The sequence below is a fragment of the Cyprinodon variegatus genome, unplaced genomic scaffold, assembly GCF_000732505.1.
Source record: "Cyprinodon variegatus isolate N-32 unplaced genomic scaffold, C_variegatus-1.0 Scaffold40, whole genome shotgun sequence".
Classification (NCBI taxonomy): Eukaryota; Metazoa; Chordata; class Actinopteri; order Cyprinodontiformes; family Cyprinodontidae; genus Cyprinodon; species Cyprinodon variegatus.
In genome coordinates, this window is record NW_015150493.1 from 1,663,748 (window position 1) to 1,682,811 (window position 19,064).

Genomic DNA, 19,064 nt, shown 5'->3' on the forward strand with positions numbered 1-19,064 from the left:
ACAGCTGGTCAACTGCTGTTTCTGCAAAATGCCCAATCTCTAATCTGCCTCTGGCACCAATCAAGCCCACCGTGCCCTGCAACAATTGAGAAAATGCCCATAATAGATGTAAATGGCAGGTCTGAAAAGGGGCCACAGAGCTTTTTTTTTTGGCGGATCTTGGATGTGTCGTAAGCTTTTGTAAAGGTTTCCCTAACTGGAGAACCCCCCAGGTTGCACTGTATCATTCTGTTCCACGTAAAGGAAAAGTGCCAGAAGTTATCAGAAATGTTGCTTCTTACATGTTGCAGAAAACATGGAATTATAACATAAAAGCTCACATACTGATTTTTGTTATGTGATGTGCTGTTTGTAGTGATAGAGATTAAGGTCAGAAAAAATGGTTCTGTGTTGTTTAATGCACCACAGTCTGCTGCATGGTTGTAGCATTGGGTTAACACTGTGGTTTTGGTTTCCCACTTCAGGGGAAATCTGAATTGATTTTTTTTTTTTAATGTGGCAGATTTGTACATCTCGCTATTGGATGTTTTCGAGAAAACAATATTTATCAATGCATAAATTAAAGGAGCAGGATTACTCTATAACTAATGCATGTAAACATACTCCATCGAACCGGGGAGTGCGAGTAATACTGTAAGCCCCGGTGTTATACATTTATCAGTATTTTACCAAATTGCAAAAATGTGTTTTCTGCCCCTGAAAATGCATTAACTCCATCTCACTTCATTGCATTTAGCCATTTTCTTGGGTCGTTTTCAGATCATCTACGACCAACAGAGACAGTGGAGCAGGCTGTGTTTCCTTCTTATGTAAACACGCTTACCAGTGGGTGCAGTTCATTTGAATACCTCTGCAACTGGATCGTGATAACTGGCTGATATAACCAAGCTCATGTAAAACAACAACCAGCAGTTATATGCGACTGCCAATAAGGTGGAGAGACAGGCAGAGGTTCATGGGTAGGGGGCGAAAAAAAAAAAAAAAGGAAAGTCTTGCATTGAATTGTAGACATCATATGTACACAAACGGACACTCCCTTCCAGCAAAAGAAGTTCAAACAACCTGGTAATGTGTTTTAGAGCTACTCCTAAAAGCATTATTGTAGAGCCAGGCTAATATGTAAAACTATGGGGGTCCAAATGTGCCAAAATGTAATAAACAAACGACTACAAAAACAATTACACATCAACCTTACCCATAAAAAAGAGGGGCTAACAGCACTTTTTGGTCCATATTGGTCTGAAGTACATGTGCTGCACAAGCTAGCAAGGCACAGTGACTTACATAATACAAAAATAATCATGAATGACTGTAACCATATAATTAATTCCATATTCAATAAATAACTGCCCAATTTCATAGAAAAAAATTAAGTTAACTATTAATTATCTATCAATTAATTTGGATTTCAGTTTAAATAACTATTTACCTGGCTATTTATTTATTACATTGTGTCACTTTTGGTACCCCATATTAACTGATTAAACAATGTGTTCCTTTTTAAATGCTTCACAATTTAAAACATTTTATCTGTAATAAGATAAAGGTTAAATAATCATCATTTGATCATGTATAATTACCTTAAAAGTTTTTTTAATACAATATAATAAATTAAATACGAACATTGAGTGACCTCAGTGGGCTGTTAAAGTGAGAAGAGTGGATAAAAAATACTGTAAAAAGAGGAACTAAAGTGGTCATTTGAAAGGCACTCAGCTGCTAAAAGTCATAATTACAGTGTGTGTGTAAATGTTCGTTTTTGTATTTCTGTACCTGTGAGGAGTGCATATCCCCACATGGATTTAAAATAAAAATATTTACAGTTACTCTTCAGGTTAAGGCTTAGCTTTAGATAAAGGATTAGAAGGAGGGAATGAGGGAATTGATCAAGATCCTCACAAGTATAGATATACAAAATATGTGTATGCTTTGTTTCCTCGTTACTTCACTTCCACACCTACAAAGGCGAGCACAGTGCATGAACAGTGTTGTGTAGAAGTAGTAGTTGTCATAGTAGTACTTATTGACATCACCTTCGATGTTTACAATTACCGACCATAGAAGAAAGTCTTTTAAAGAGATAAAAAGAGAAGAAAAAGAAAAAAAAAGATCCCAAATTTTCCATCCAGTCAGTTCTCCAGATATTTTAAAAAGTTTCAGAGGTGGCAGAGGGGCGTCGCTGAAATCACGACCCCACCAACACCTCCATGATGTGGTCTAGTTCTGTCAGATCAATTTTAAAAGGCTGATTGGCTGAAACCTGGGGGGCAGAGCCGCTGTATGGAGATGCCAGCGTTTTGAGGAGGTCGTCTGTGTTCACCATGGGTGAAAGCTTGGCGAGGCCGTTGCTGCCGCCGCCCCCCGTCGTGGTGCCCACGGCCCCTGCTGTGGTGCAGGGGTCGAAGTCATACATAGACGTGTCGATATCAGCGAACAGGACGTCGTCCAGCGCCAAGTCCGAGAGAAAACCCGAGGGGGAAGAAGAAGAAGATGGAGGAGAAGAAGGCGAGGGGGACATGTCTTCCAGGCTACCAGGGGAATGTGTGGGCAGAGCGTCTGTATGTCGGAGTTCAGCACAGCGGCTCTCCACCAGGAAAACAGCAGCTGCCTCTGGTTTAGCACCCACTGTCCTGCAGTCTCTGGTTGAGCCTGTAGGGGCAGAGAATGGGGACTGTGTGGTTGAAGTGGGGGAGGTAGTTATGGTCAGAGTATTAGCTGCTGCCGTCCTTGTAATGGCTGTGGGAGGACCCAGCTCCATGTCACTAGGAGTGGACGAGAAACTGTCATTTGATAAGTCAGGCACAGGAACACTAGAGGACACCTGGCTCATTAGTGCTGAAGATGGGGGCAACAGGGGCGGAGACAGAGGAGGAGTGGGTGGGGATGGGGCACAGAAAGCTGAATCCCCACCATCCTCTTCCAGCAGAGAGGCTGGAGTGAGGCAGGCCTCCAGAGGGGCGGGGCAGGCCTCCGCTCGCTGGGATGCCTGGCAGTTGGGAGGCACCATGGGATGAGGCGAAGGCGGCGGAGGAATCCCCTGCATCAACAGTGTAGACGGCTGGGAAACCTGCGCCGCTGCAGACAGGATGCCAAAAGATGGCGGTGCCTCGCGAAATCCCTCATCCATGGGGTCGTCGGGCGGTGGCGAAGGCGGGAGGAACAGCGGCCGCAGGGAGCCCTCCTGCTTGAGTTCGTCTTGGATGCGTCGGAGCATGTTGTTGATGAGGACGCGGCGCTCCAGGCTTGGTTCACCAAGGGGACGCTGGCTGTAGAGCTTCATCAGGGAGATGTTGAAGATGGTCTGTCTCTGCAGGGTGTAGGACACCTTAGAAAGACCCTCCAGAGCACAGCCTATCCCCCCTCCCGCCACCGACGCCTCCAGCGTTTTGCCTTCCAGGCCCTCTTCATCCTCTTCCAACTTTCGCTTCGCACCTTTACAGAACATATATCTGGAAAACAGAAAGAAGAGGGAGAGAGAGGAAACATTAATTTAGCCTTCATGTTAGAAATCTCTTCGTATCTCACTGGTGTGAACAGAAGCACGCTTTGGTTCCGGCCATAACTTCATTATTTACCTGCAGTTACACTCTCAATCAAAGTTATTACTAATCAACCCTGTATTAAAGGGTTGTTTTCATTTGTTTATTAAAGGATAAGTGCTGAAAAACTGTAACATTAAAAGTAAAAAGTCTAAAAATGATCCAATAGGAACATTTAAATTTACTTTGTCTAAACATGCTAACCTTTTAGCTCTATGCTGTTTTAAATTATCATAAAAAAGGCAATTACTAGGGTTTAGGGCTGCAGTTATTGATTATTTAGATGAATAGATTATTCTTAAATATTCGTACAGTAAATTAACATGTTTAAATAAATGAAACATTTGAAATATATAGGAAAAAAAAGTTATTTAAAGTTAATTGTAAATAGCAAAACACTAAAATATACATGTTTTAATTTCAATATCTAACTATTTTAAAAATATTTGCATATTTTATAATTCAAAGATGTTTACTGTTTATATTTTTAGAGTTTAGCCATCACTCCTGCTGTCAGCAAGTTCATCTTTAAGCAGATGGCATGTTTAAGATGTTTTAGAGTCATTGTACCATTTATCTAGGTGACAATTTACCAAATTAGTTGCTGACTAGTTAAATAACCGATTAATCAGTTTATTTGATTACCAAACATTCTGATATTCAGTGAGTGGTGGATGTAAAAAAAAAAAAGGAAATTAGTCCGTGTGTTTTATCAATGTTTTGAGGATTTTTTAAAGGTACTCTCTTCTTGTTCCACCCTGGGCAACTGCTCCCCTTTTTTTTTAAACTGCTCCTGCTGTTTCACAGCTGAAATGCACCAAAGGTATAAAAATCACTTCTGCAACGTGAGGAGTTCACGCAGATAGCTATGTTTGAGGAAGCAGGATGCTACAAACAAAAAAAAATACATAAAGTATGAGCAGCTTCAGAGGGAACCTCACCACTGCACAACACACCTTTAAACACACGCATAAACATACTAAGTTATGCAATAGCAGCGATCCCTGCTGTAGCAAAGGATCAAAGGCCAGTTTTAAAGTCCAGCCTTCCTTCACCCTTTTTTTGTGAGATTAGAGAAGCATAACAACTTGCTGAGTGGGGCTAAAGCTGGTTGGTGGGGGGCGGGTAGAGGTACAGCAAGGAGGGAGCAAACGTATTCTAATAATTTGGGCGTAGGAACGGGAGAAAGTGAAGAAAGAAGGAGCTGCTGCAGCGTGTTTGACTTTAATCCAGGCTGACAGGCGCATGCAGCCAGTCGCTCTCTACCCTCTGATTCACAGCGCATGCGTCTCTTCGCTCACACACACACTCGCACTCAGGAAGTGTAAGCTGCAGGCCCAGTTACCACGACACGTTGGTTGCCATGACAAACAGAGTCAGCTGGGAATTCACCCAAAGAACTGACAATGAGCGGGACAGGGTGGGGTGGAGGGAGGCAGACGAGCAGAGGAGGAAGATGAGGAGTGGGTGGAGGAAAAGCGTAAAGCGGAAGCAGAGGAGTAGGTAAGAGCCTGACCTAGGAAGGTAGGAGGGAAATGAGCGCTCCATCCAGTGGCTCTACAATCAGTAATGCACATAAAACCCCAATTAAATCCTCCATTGGGCTATAAACATCAGTCTGTTCCGAGTTATGCAGAAAAATAAGGATCAAAATCTCTAATTGACGATCGAACAATCATCACAATAGCCTTTTCTTCCACAGTCAACTTAATTAGGCATTTTGTTGCCAGAGATATAAAATAAAACATATATTAATCACACACATTTCCACATGTTATTCTTACATTTCCAACAAACTTCCAAATTAATCTTAATAAAATAAAACAAAACACAACACCTGATTAAAAAGTAATGCTTAGCAAAATTCCTAAAATATTATTTTACTCCTAAACTGAAGGCAAGAGACCTTTATAAGTCTAGGTGCTATTCCTGCTCCTTAAACTAGCCGAGATAAAATAGCTTACATGACAATTAAAAAAGTAAAATTTTATTAATACAGAATCTACAGTAAGAAATGTTTTTAATGCATCACTAAAACTACACAAGTTTTTTTTGTGTGTTTTATAAACCTTCCAAAATGGAACATTCAAATTATATAGGAAAAACATGAGTAATGTGACAAAATATGACATAGAAAGAACATAGCTCACCTAATAGTGTCATTCTGTGTGAACATATTTAATATATAACATTTAAAACACACTGTCTTGTTCCCTATTATTATATCTATCTTATTTATTCCACCTGTTCAGGTTACACTTTAATTCAGAGGAAAGTTCCCCTAATATACAGTGTTGGCATATATAGTCATTAAATCCTATATTTTTCCAGAATATGATTTTAACTATATTTAAATTTTTCATTCTTCACAACAAAACACTGAAGACATGGAAATGTACACACACTGTCACCAGAATGTTTGTCTGGTTCAAGAATGTTGTAAATACAACTTTCAGCATTCATACAGCGATTGTTTGTTTTAGGCTTTAAATCCTTGTTTTCACCCATGAGTTCACTCATTTTGTACCTATGGGTTTTGTTCCAGTGTAAATGAAAAAGTATTTTTTGTTATAATCATGTTTTGTGTCTGTAACAATTTTTTTCTGATCGATTATTGTGAAACAATGACATGTTGCTGCCTGTGATCTGTCACATTCTGTTTCTATTTCTGTTTGATCAGTTCAGTTTTATTTTAGTCACCAGAACAAAACCAAAACATTTCTTAATGCAGTACAATGCATGCCATTTGTATATATGGACACCGACTGAAAGGGTTTAGATAGAAGTAGTGTTGCGCTGATACCAACTACCTGTCTGTGCAGCATCGGCCGATACCATATCGATTCCATCGGTTGGAAATTGATGTGTGTGTGTGTGTATATATGAAGAACTGCATACTACCTGGATGTAAAATAATTGCCATCATGGCTTTGTCAAGCTGCTGCCTACCTTTGCGATGCAGGAAAAACACTAATACAAAGTGAATCTAGTAGAACTTTTTATTGCCTACCTTGAATTGGTGACAATAGTTGAATAAACTTTTGACTCTCGAAATGGTATCGGTGCCCTATTTGATCCCACCATTTTAGTGCAGCATCTGGGCCCTATCTTATGCTGGTATCGGTGCAACATTAGATAGAAGTAAACGTTAAAAAAGCCCATCCCTTTTCCTTTTCTTCTGAATAAACACCATATACTTTCTTGTAGCAAGCAAGTAAAGACATGGAGAGAAGCAAAAATGCTTAGAGGCTACAGATGAGAGAGGAAAAAATTAACCAAGCGATATCTCTTTTTACTAATTACTAGGGTTACAACTAAAGATTATTTAGCAAATTGATTAATCTGTCGATTATTTTTTTTTTTTTATAATTGGACAACCAAAAGGTCCTTGAAGATTTGTTACGAAATCACACCATGTGAAACTCAAATTTTTCTACTTGAGGAGTTCTTGATAGAGCATATTGACATTTTGTTTCCATTTCTCAATTATTTTTTTTACATTTTCCAGGTCCCATGAATATTCTATCTGTACTGTTGCAATTTTTTCCAGATAATAATTCTTCTTATTTGTTCTTATAACACTTGTCTGTTTATTTTTTATGTTTTATATCTGTATTAAGTCTCTTGAGTTCTATATTTAACATATACTTTTGGAAGGTGGTCCTTCTTTTTAAATGTATTTTGTATGACCTAAGTGATCCATAGTTTGTTTTGTGTTCATTTTATGTTAAGATTTCTCTTTTTGGGCAATACTTTTAAGGAGATTAGACAAAAAGATGCTAAATGCTATATCTGGGTCAGTAGTGGTATTGACGTCGTCCCACAGCTGTGCAGTCAGGTCCTTTTTAAAGCCAGCCATGCCTTCAGGTGTTCTACATCTGATTATTTTATAGTTTACCGTTTTAAATTTGGTAAGAGTTGAGGAAAAATACCAAAAAACATAATATTGTCACATCATTTATAAGTAATCCTGCTGTAATTTGACAATCTAATGCATTCATAAAAATATTATCTATTACTGTACAGGATTCAACTGTAAGCCTACTTGATGGTCTTTTTGGGGCCAGTCGAGTCTTACAAAACATGACAAATAACTCCAAGTGGCCTTGATGCCATAAGAAGATAAAGCTCTTACATCCCCTTCATATGTGCTTAACTCTGTAGCATACTCGATCCTATCGTAACCCAGCCTACCCTGGATATTTTTCAAAATACCTAACATTCCACCACATCAGTATGCAAAAAGGCCCCACTGCAAAGTAAATAAATGCAACTGACTTTGCAGCTTAGATGTGTTGATAATAAAGAGCTGAAATGATTGATTAAATATTGAAATAACAGATTAATTTGAGAATAGACTCAAATCGTTTACTGGATTATACAGACTCTAAAATATGTCATTTGCTGTAGAACAACCCAATAAGAGCTGTAATCAAGCCAAAACTCTAAACCTTTTTAATATATTTTCCATTTAAGATGGAAAAATCTTGTTTTTATGTGAAAATGTTTTTTTTTTCAGAACAAGTAAAGTGAATTATATAGAAGTTTCAACTGGTTTAATAACAAAAAAAAACGCACATTAAGCACCTTCAATATTATGCTATTTAACAACAAAGTAATCAGCAAATTAAAAAGAAAAATATTACTTTTTTTTCATTTATAAGCGTTTGTTGATTTATCTTCAATTGAATTTGCATCGATATGGTCTCTGAGATTTTAAGAAGAAACATGTATAAATATGCTGCACCAGCAGGGGGCAATAATGTCAGCATAAGCTACATGTAGGATCAGAAGAAGATCCTGAGTAAGGCTAATTTAACCGACTCAAAAAAAGCCTGACTACACGGTAGTCACGGACGGTCGCAAACCCACGCAGACCTCAAGCGGAAGTGCGCAGAGGAAAAGCAGCTGTGATTGGTCCTTGGTATGCCTTTCTGGCTGTGTGTGTGGTCGTCCTTCTCGATTCCGTGCCCGGGCGCGCCATTTTTTTAAAACCGAGGAAAAACTACAATGGACAACTACGACGAAAGGTTAATCTGTCGTTTTGCCAACTTCATTAACAGAACCTGTTCCTCTTCGATGTCTAGCAACTCTAGATCCATCTCCGTGACCGTGATATCTTGCAGACACGCCATTGTTGTTTTGAAAGATAAACACTCCCGCCGGCACCGCTGAAGTTTTTGTGACTATCCACAGAAGTTCTTGCGAGTTCTCAAATAGGCTCCCCATTGCGCTTTGGCGGGAAATTTCTATGAGTCCCTAGAAATTCCAGACCGACGGTGCAGAAGCATATCAGTAAAACTGGTTTGCAACGAGACCCAAGCGACATTTGATGTGTGCGGTTGCAAAAGTATAATCTGCCCGTAAGTCTAATGCAGTGCTAGCTTAAAGATTCACCAAAAACAGTGATACTTTGTCGGACGATGTCAGGTCCTCCCTTTCTTTCTGTCATTAACTTCTTCACCTCATATTTTAATTCAATATAAAAAATAAAAAAAATCAAGAAAAATTGAGAAATATGAGGAGAACAAAAATAGAAGACAATTATAAAAAAAAAAAGATCGGTTATAATTTCCTCCACAGTGATAATAGAAATATGTCATTTTCTAAACAATAACCCATTTTGCATGCGGGTGAAAAAAGGTTGGATGATCCTTTAATAGGGAAGATAAATAATAACAGACCAGGGTCTTATGAATAAACAACAGACAAGGTTATGATGCAGAAGAACATGTTCATCTACACCTCTGATCTTGGTATACATGCACTATTCATGACAGTGGAAACATTTATACCAGAGGTGCACAAATGATTAAATTTCACTTTATTATCTTCCTCACTACTATTACTACTGTTTCCTCTTGCTACTTTCTTTATTCCTTTATTTATACCTCCTTAAATCCCTTATTCAATGTGTTCCTCCTCTAGGCCCAGCAATGATTTCTAGATACAAACAGTGTGCATAAAGAGAAGCAGACCTTAAAAAACGATAACACAGCCATTAATTATCCTAGGAATGACCTTAAATCCTACTTTGTTACAGATAAAATATGGCCATGAAAGTTTCTGCTCTTTTCAGACCTGATAGGACACGTCTTTTAAAGTGTTCTTATGATTAGACCAAGGTAATCCTTGCTTTTCAAAATGACTGCACATCTCGTAAGATGGGAAACAGAAAATCATGAGATTATTAAAAACTATTTATACATCTATGATGTATAATGTATAAAAGATTAAAACCTTAAAAAGGCTGGATCTAAGTAACCAGAACCTGATTCTATTCTCTCTCTAAAGTCAAAAGAAAGGCCAGATTTCCCCACAGAAACCAGTGACTCAGCATTTTATTCATTCTATGCTTCATTCATTAGTCAGTTGATTTTTCTTTTTTATAAAAAAAAATAATCATCCAATAAGTTTCCAAATCTTAACCCACCAAAGCCACATCTATGTGAAGTCTAAACAACGCTATCCTCAGTTCGTTTCTAGTGTGTTCACACCTGTATCCAAGTGCAATCAATGAGACCCAGTCACAGAAAATGTCCAATAATTATTTAAGTATCCTGATAATTTATGTGGTGAATTAAGAGTCATTACAGGAAATAAAAGAGCATGCCAGCTGGATGATTTCTGGCATAAACAGGTTTTAAACGTTCTCACATTGCCACTTGTTCATTTCAACGTGTCTGCTGCTGCTTCAGGGTCTGAGAGGGAAAAAAATGGAGATTCAGAGACGTGAGGAATCAAAAAGGTACTTTCAAAGCTGAATGCTGCTGAGAGACTGAGCAGCTGCGCATGTCTGACTCTCTGAGTCACGGCAGGCTGTTTAGGCTCTCTTACACACATGAGACACAGTGCAGGACTGACATACCAGAGGTGCCCCACCCTTACATTCCTCCTCATTATCCTCCTCTCGCCTCTGACTATCCTTTCCTCGCCACCTTGTTCTCATACCTCGGTTTTACCCTCCCGGTAAAGTCTTTAACATCCTTTCAGGCCCAGATTTAATTCTGGGTCCCCTCACCTGTTTTTAGACAACAATGCCTTGGTGAAACAAGAAGAAAAAGAAATAAAAAAGCACCGTCTTAGAGAAGGACTTTAACGGTTCCAAGGTCGTTTTGACTTAAAATCTTACAGTCACAGCTAAAAGTTTTTTCCATTAGATAAATTCAGGAAAGGAGAATAGCTAAACCCTGCCATCTCAAACTGCTTTTGTTTTCAGTCATGATGAACACGACATGACTCACAAAATGTTGAGCTTCTAAAGAGATAAAAAGCAAAAAGACTACGAAAGACGAAAAATTTGAGATCACTGATTCGGCTTTAACTGGTTCGTACTGATTTCTGGTATAGTTTAGAGCCTTCTCTCAGCAATACTGAGAAAAAGTCATACAAATGTGCAAATAATATAATGAATTATTCATACATTTTTTTATTTTCCACTTTCTTTTTACAATAAGTGTTTGTTTTTTTGTTTTTAACAGTGAAAAACAGCAGATGCTAACATAGCTAACTGTCATTTTGAGTGTTTGTACACAGTCATTTTATATATTTCTAATAGTTTATCACTTTAAACTAAAAAATTTAATACACAAGTTTATCTAAATGAGTAAATATCTTATTGCATAAATAATCAATCTATTTAATATTTGATGAAATAAACAAAAAATAACTACTAAGATGAAGCTAAAATTTTTCTGAAATAGTGAAAATGCAAATTAATTAAGTTTAAACATCGCAGTCACCTAAATAATATCCCAAACCAGTACAACTAGAACTGATTTCCTCACTGCTACAAAGACTTAACCCAGTCGGCCTCGGCAGATGTTGGCACTATATGAGCCTGGTTCTGCTGGGGCGGAGTTTTTCCTCTCCACTGTCACTGCATGCTTGCTCAGTATGAGGGATTACTGTAAACAACAAAATGCAAGTGAATGTCTGCTATCACTAAATGCCAATTTTTACAGGGGAAATCCTGCAAGTCAGTGACTGGATGCAATCAGCTGGTTTTTCTCAGTTAGAAACTTCAAACCAATCTGACGCGTTTCTCCAAGAGTATAGAACTGCAATGTAGGGAAACCTTCCTATAAACACTTCAATCTTTTCTTTATTTTTGTAGAATAACTTAACATTTTTTATTCATTCACTATCCAGCTCTTTTCCTTGCCAAACCAAAATGAACTTCCTTTGGTAGATGTTGCTTGTTAAAGTCTAAAAACCACATCTTTCTTAAAGTGACTGCTGAGTGGAACACAGAAAATGATTGTCTGTGACCAATAGGGCTACAAAATGTAACTGATTATACTGATTATATATATACCGATTATTGTTGCATTTTGTGTGTAGATTAAAAAAAAGCAGATCATGTAATCCACGTCTGCATTAAATGTATATTACATTTATATGTGACATCACAACTTTAGTCTAATCTTGGAAAGAAAAACAAGAATTAAATGCATACTTGACTGTGAGTTTTTTTTTCTCCCCCCTTTAGCAGAACAACGGTCAACTGCAATTAACAATAAATCAATAAAACTGTCTGAGAATCCTCACAAATCTGGAGGTAAGGTCAGGTGCGTGCCAGTGCGGGGAGCGTTAGCTTGCCAACTAGGCCTGGAAACATAGCAGACATGTGGGCTGATGATATTGGCTGGCTGTTTGTGTGTGTGGTGCTGTATTGCAATGGTAGTGGACGGCCTCTGCAGTGATATTATGATCCTGTAACCGGATATGCTGGTTTCCATGCCTGAGCTGCACATCCACCCCTCCCCCTCACCTCCACGTTGGGCTATTTCAGGTTCCTGTGGATGCACAAACTACTAACACGCACACAGAAATGCCTTCAACCATACGTACTACGGACATACACTACACAGCTGCAGGTAGAGAAATTAGTATTTCTGCCAAGTTTAATAATCTTGGTATTTGCACATGCATCCCAGTCATGACTACGATTGTACTGTTTTTTTTTTTTACTGTAATGCACCAAGCTCTGCACATGAGGACGACCCTCTCCAACTCACATCTATGAGAAAATGTCTATTTGCATGTGTTTCTGTCTGTCTCTTACACACAAGAAAAGCACAGTGCCATACTAGTAAACACATTCCAGACCAAACCAAGAGGAAGAGATAGTGCATTGTGACCGGACCCCTCTACGCTCCCTAACAGCTACGATTTCCACACACAACTGAAGATACCGTTACACCATGACCACAGCTACAACTACTGCTGCTATAATTACAGACTCTGTCAGTTCAGATCCAGACGCCAATTCACTACAACAGGTTTGGTGACATCTCTAAGCACATGTGAAAATGTAAAAACCCAAATATTACACCTCATCCTCCACTTATAGGTTCTTTTCTTCTTTGCCACTGCCATTAGTAAGACAGACTAATACCCCAAAACAGGAAAACAATGTGAGTATCACTTCCTAGCAGCTGGTTTCACCAAGGTACAGGCATACTCAGAAACCACAGACATTAAAGTGATACCGTGACACACTTAAACACATACAACTCAGCAAATCAAGGTTCTGACACTTAGGATTGATGAACAGCTAAGGAGGTAGGGATTTATGTACTAAAATGTTTGGGTCTTTTTAATGAGAATTGTGTCAAGGGCACCAGTGTTTTCAGAAATGAGCGCAAGATGATAGATCTCAGTGCAAGCAGAGGGACACTGTCAGATTTTTCCAGGAGTGGATTTCTTTCCTGAAGCCAACTTTGGGTGTTTGCACACCTATAGACATTATAAGTACCAAAGCTTAGAAATCTTTTAATCCATGCCAGAAGTTTCTGGAGGATATTATACCAGCCTGAACCCATCCTGGGCCTTGAAATGGACCAGAGAACCATTGTGAGGGGTTCTCTTCGCTTGGTGATTGTTTGCTCAGCCAGTGTTTCAGAACTCAAGGAGGTAGGAGAGGGGGCTGCGACAACCATATGAAGGTTGTCGTAGGTTTGAGTTCCGGTCCTGCTCGCCTTTGCTAAATGTCTCTCCCCTCTCTTGAAATCCACTTTCCTGAATATTTGCCAAAATATCAATAATTAAGGCCACTACAGCCTATAAATAATCTTCAAAAAACAAATCAGCATGAGAGGATGTGCAGAACATTTGAACAGAAAAAGGAAAAACAAATTAAAAAGAGCAAATCTGACTACAAAATAATTTGAAAATCTGGAGTCAGATTCAGAATGTCAAAGCAGCAACATATTAATCCACTGCAACTGGATTATCGGTGTAACACTAGGGTTCCATTGAAAACATGAACGGCGGGAATTATCCGTGGAGCGTACACTCCCCGCTGTTACAGTTGATCGCAGCCATTCTAGTCAATCAGAGTGGCTTTACCCAGCTCGACGGAAACGTTCAAGAAATGTTGTCTGCTTCTGTTAGGTCTGTTTTTCAAGTTTGCACTTTAAAGGGCAGATTATACATCTTCACCCGCACACATAAAATATCGCTTGGGTCTGGCCGCGAAACAGTTTTGCTGGTATGATTCTGCACCGTCGGTCTGGGATTTCTAGGGGCACACAGGAGTTTCCCCCAAAGCGCAAGGGGGAGCCTATTCGAGAATTCGCAAGAATTTCGGCGGCGCCGGCAGCAGTGTTTCAAATCTTCCAAAACAACAATGGCGCGTCTGCAAGATATCACGGTCACAGAGATGGATCCAGCATAGTACAAGTGGTTGTACTTCGAAACCTCCCCGATTAACGTTTTGGCGTAGTTGTCTATTGTAGTTGTTCCTCGGTTTTTAAAAATGGCGCACCCCGGCACCGAATCAAGAAGGACGACCATACAGACAGCCAGAAAGGCACACCAAGGACCAATCACAGCTGCTTTTTGTCTGTACGGGTTTGCAACTGTCCGACATGTAGTCAGGATTTTCTAAGGTGCGCAACGACGGTTGCAGAACCTCTGCGTGGGGGGTGTGGTTACGCAGAGAGACAGATTTGACGGTTGCAAAGGCTATGCGTCAGAAACATAAATTGGTATTGATGCTAAAAGGTAAGGTGACCAGATAAGAGCATGTGAGACACCTGTTGTACCGGCCATGACCAGCAAGGGTTTATAAATACAGCCTTAAACAGTTTTTAACTCTTGTTTGCAGCCCTGCTTATAATAACTAAAGTGAGCAGTGTTTTTTATATAAAAGTTTCTCTTTTTCAGGTAGAATGGCACATTTCAGTAGTTTGAAGTATTTTTCTGAACTTTGTTAAAAAGCTTTAGAAGTTCAGAGTCCAACTGAAGGATCAAACTTTTACTAGAAGCAAAATTTTTAGTAATGGGAAGACGTGGCATTCAGCTGATTCTCTGGCTGCGAAAAACCAAGCTGAGTGTTTCATTAGAGCAGTTTAAAGCAAACTCTGTTTGAGACCAATCATGATTCAGCATTGGAACCATATAAAGTTGAGAGGTGAATCAACAAATCCGGATTTAAATATCTTAATCAAAGATGTTGGAAAATGGTCTCAGGAGCTGCTGAAGGCACCTCGTCTTGAATAATAACACAGGTAAAACATATTGCAATATGGGGTTTCTATCCCCCACTGCTTCCATAAGGACCAAAACAAAATGTCCTCATTGTTTAAGTAAGAACATTGTGGCCGGTCTTAAACTGAAAGGTTTCAGTAACATTGTCATTATGCGTCTGAACAAAGCAACACTAAACTTCAAAAGACAGCTGATTATAGAGGATTTAAAAAGTGTGCACACCCCTGTTAAATCTCTGTGTATGTGACGCAACATATGAAGCCTAAAGCACAACCAGTTGGGAGTGAGGGAAAATATGGGATGGAATTCTGTAGTCTCCATATGTCTGGACAAAGAAGTGAGTTTGTGACAAAAGCCTCGGCTTTCAAAGAAAACACCCAGGGCAGAAGAAATCTCATTAAAACCGAGTTCAATGGTTCACTATAGGATAAAATGTAGGTAAACAAAAAAGTATGTTTGTTAAAAAAAAATAAAAAATGCATATGCAAATGGATTCCTTTGCGCATAACCAAAGGAACCAAGTCACACAGTAAACTGTGGTGGTGGCAGCATCATGCTTTGGGGTTTTCTGTCTCCAAATGTTTGAACAGTTTCAAATATCTTTTAGTCTCGACTCAAAACGCCATAAATGAAGATGGTTTTGTCTTGGCTTTGTTTGTTTTTCCAACAATTCAAATCAACCAATCTGTCAGAGGTTTAGTAGACTAAAGAATGAAAGCTGGAATGCATGTGTATACAACTAGAGTACTGTATTTATTCCTTTGTTTATTAATTACATTCATCCCAAGAAAGAGTAGTTTCTTTTTTTAACATCAGGAGTCAGTGGTATTTTAGCTCCAAAGTGCACTTAAAATAAAACCTGCTCTCACCTTGAGTGAATAAAAAGTTTAATATGAGATAAAAATGATTCTAATTTCTATAAAATAAAAGATGAACCAAACAAAACAAGCATGACGAACTGGTAGCAATATACACATGTGAGTGTGTGTGTGCCTGTCTAACCCTCAGAGTGAGGACAATTTCTCCACTTTCACCATCAAATTGAGGACCAGCTGTTGCAACGTGGGGACATTTTGCTGGTCCTTACATGCTATCTTTCTAATTGTTAGGTTTAGGGCTAAGGTGTAAATTGGGTTAGGGTAAGGTATGCATTGATAATGGTTAGTTAGGGCATAGAAAAGGTTGAAAATGACTGAAAATCAATGGAAGTCAATGGTATTCAACACATGGTCCTCACGACATATAGCAGAACGAGTAGGGGTGTGTTTGTGTGTGCATGTATTCCTGTCAAAGTGATCATAAAATGCTCACATGACGGAGGTCAGCTGGCTATCAAGGAATTCACGAGCTCTTACGTAATGAGGGACCCAGTTGCAAAACACAACAGTTGCACCGTGTGATAAGCAGCATCTACCTGAAGGTGCGACGGAACGGCGGGGGTGGGGATAAACTTGCCCAGTACGGTCTTTGTAAAGCTAACCTGATAGATTTTACATTTGTGTTTGTGACGTAGCAGTCCATGTGCTGGTAGACATAAACTGAGGCATCCACGACGGAGTTCAAAGGTCAGGGACAAGGCCAAAATAGAAAGTCACTGGTGTGATTTGTTTCTTTTGTATTGAATGATACGCTCTATGCCGATTTATTAGACAAACTGATCTTAACAGTGAATCTTAAAAAAAACAAAAAAACATGCATTAACTCCTACAAAAGTAAAAAAGAAAAACAGGAAACAACAATGATAGAAACACTATCAGCTGTTTTCAAACCAAAACGACGGCCACTTTTATGTAACCACACAGTAACTCCAAAGGTCAGACCTAAATGTACAATCAAAGTGTGCTTGTGCACATCCCGTATTTTCTGTTCCGGAGGGTCTTTGCTCACAAACTCCCTCCCAATCCCTCACTCTTTAGTCTATAAATAAAAGGCAGAAGAAGAGAGCAGATTTAGGTCATCAGACATGCCTGCATGCTGCTGATCGAGTTCTTCTGCTGCTGAAGCGCAGAGGGAGAAAGCAGCCACAGTATGCTGGGGACGAGCCTCAGGAGCTGCAGGAATCTATGCTCTCAATATGTCTGCTAACTGTTTATACAGCAGAACGTGTCTTATTACTGCAGCACGCACCTTATATGCAGGAAAATCAGCCTGAATATCACCGTTCCCACCTTGCAGCTTCGGCATTGGAAGCTTTATTCTTTCCACCACTCCCAGGCCACACTCCTTATTTCTTGATTTTAATCCTAAATTAACTAATCCAAGGCCGCTCCCGGCAATACTTCTGCCTAGAGGCTTGCTCTAGCCGTGGAGCTTTGCAGGACACCGCACGGATTGAAGCGTTGCAATAACTGGCTCTGCACCATTTATACACAGGGTAGGCTGAGTTTGCAATCTCCTCCAAGCCCTGCACACGCCAGAAGACCAGATCCAGCTGCAACTGCAGTCATGTGGCTGTAATAAACCCGACAGGAATGTTTGGATGCAGAGCTTCTAAAGCTGCTTGATATTAACCTATAAAGTCACCAAATCTGTAAAATGTCATAAATTATTAGCTGTGCATCGGACAAAAGGCGATCTCCAATATATCTATAGCCAAATATTACACATTCATCCCTTATGTTACAACCTCGCAATTCGAGGTGCATGCTCAAGACTTTTCATCCCCTTCAACCACGTTTTGCTAAAATCTTTAACATTTCATACTGTACACTTCTTACACTTCCTGGCTGCAGGTAATGTCTTTACCCACACTTTTTCCTTAACTTTCCACTAATGCGCTTTAGTGCAGCCTGTCTTCTAAGTTCATTTTTTATTGCTTACAATCCTTTTGTATGAAAAACATGAATGTCTGCCATCACTCTTTGTGTAATGCATCTACATACTATACGTATGACCTTCATATGTCCATGTGGATGAATCTTAAATCAGCAACTCAAACTTCTGCCCATGCCGTGTGAATCTAAGACAAACTCTTGAACTGGATTTGGTTCATAATCCCTCTTTAGGTTGCCTGTCTGACCACATTTTTTTCTTCCACTCTATTTTCCGTTAATATAATTAGTTAAGGGGCTATGTTAGGCTACATTCACACTGCAGGCCTTGATGTTCAATTCAGATTTTTTTTTTTTTGTGAAATCCGATTTTTTTGCGTTGCCGTTCACATTTCCAAATATATGCGACTTGCATGTGATCTCCTGTGTGAACTGCAGTCATACAACGCAAGTGTTCCGCATGTGCAGTAGAGGACGTAATGACATCACAGGCCAGCATGCTCTGTGTTTACGGAAGTAAACATGGATGTTAATGCCGGAGCACATCTAGCGGTCTTTCCCAACCATAAAAACACAATCTTTTTTTTTAGGATGGTTAAACATAAATACTGATCTCCGCATCATCGTCTGCGAAGGTTGTTTTTTTTTTGTTGCTTCTTAATAGCAAGACCCAGAATAGTGAACTTTGTTGGGTATTAATGGCATTCGGGTCGGATGAATGCAGCATGGCCGTTCAGACACAGGTCGTATTTGAAAAGATAGCCATGAAAGACAGCCATGAAAAGATCAGATACAGCTCGCATATGGGCCAAAAAATCTGATCTGGGTCACTTCAGGCTGCAGTGTGAAGGGCAGTTTATACTTCTGCACCCACACAAATCAAATGTCGCTTGGGTCTGGTGGTGAACCAGTTTTGCTGGTATGCTTCTGCAAAGTCGGTCTGGAATTTCAGGGGATGCACAGCAGTGTCCTGCCAAAGCACTAGGGGGAGCCTATACAGGAACTTGGCGGATGGTCGCGAGAACTTCTTCAGCAGCGCCAGCAGGTGTGTTTATTTTCCTAAACAACAATGGTGCGTCTGGAAGATGTCACGGAAATGGATCTAGAGTATCCATTGTTGTTATTCCTCGGTTTTTAAAAAAATGACGCGCCCCAGCAACGAATCTTGAAGGACGACCACACAGACAGCCAGAAAGGCAGAAAGGCATACCAACGACCAATCACAGCTTCTTTTTGTCTGCGTGCTTCCGCTTTAGGT

At 39.6% G+C, this 19,064-nt stretch overlaps 1 protein-coding gene across 2 annotated transcripts in view; it reads right to left on the reverse strand.

Annotated features, from left to right (window-relative positions):
- Window positions 1-210: 210 nt before the first annotated feature.
- sertad2 (SERTA domain containing 2) overlaps window positions 211-19,064 on the reverse strand; it is a 46,869-nt gene continuing 28,015 nt past the window's right edge. For both annotated transcript variants that reach the window (XM_015369946.1, XM_015369945.1), the window contains exon 2: window positions 211-3,449. In XM_015369946.1, coding sequence (XP_015225432.1) covers window positions 2,186-3,445 — 1,260 coding nt within the window. In that variant the 5' untranslated portion in view covers window positions 3,446-3,449 and the 3' untranslated portion in view covers window positions 211-2,185. The remainder of the gene's footprint in view (window positions 3,450-19,064) is intronic.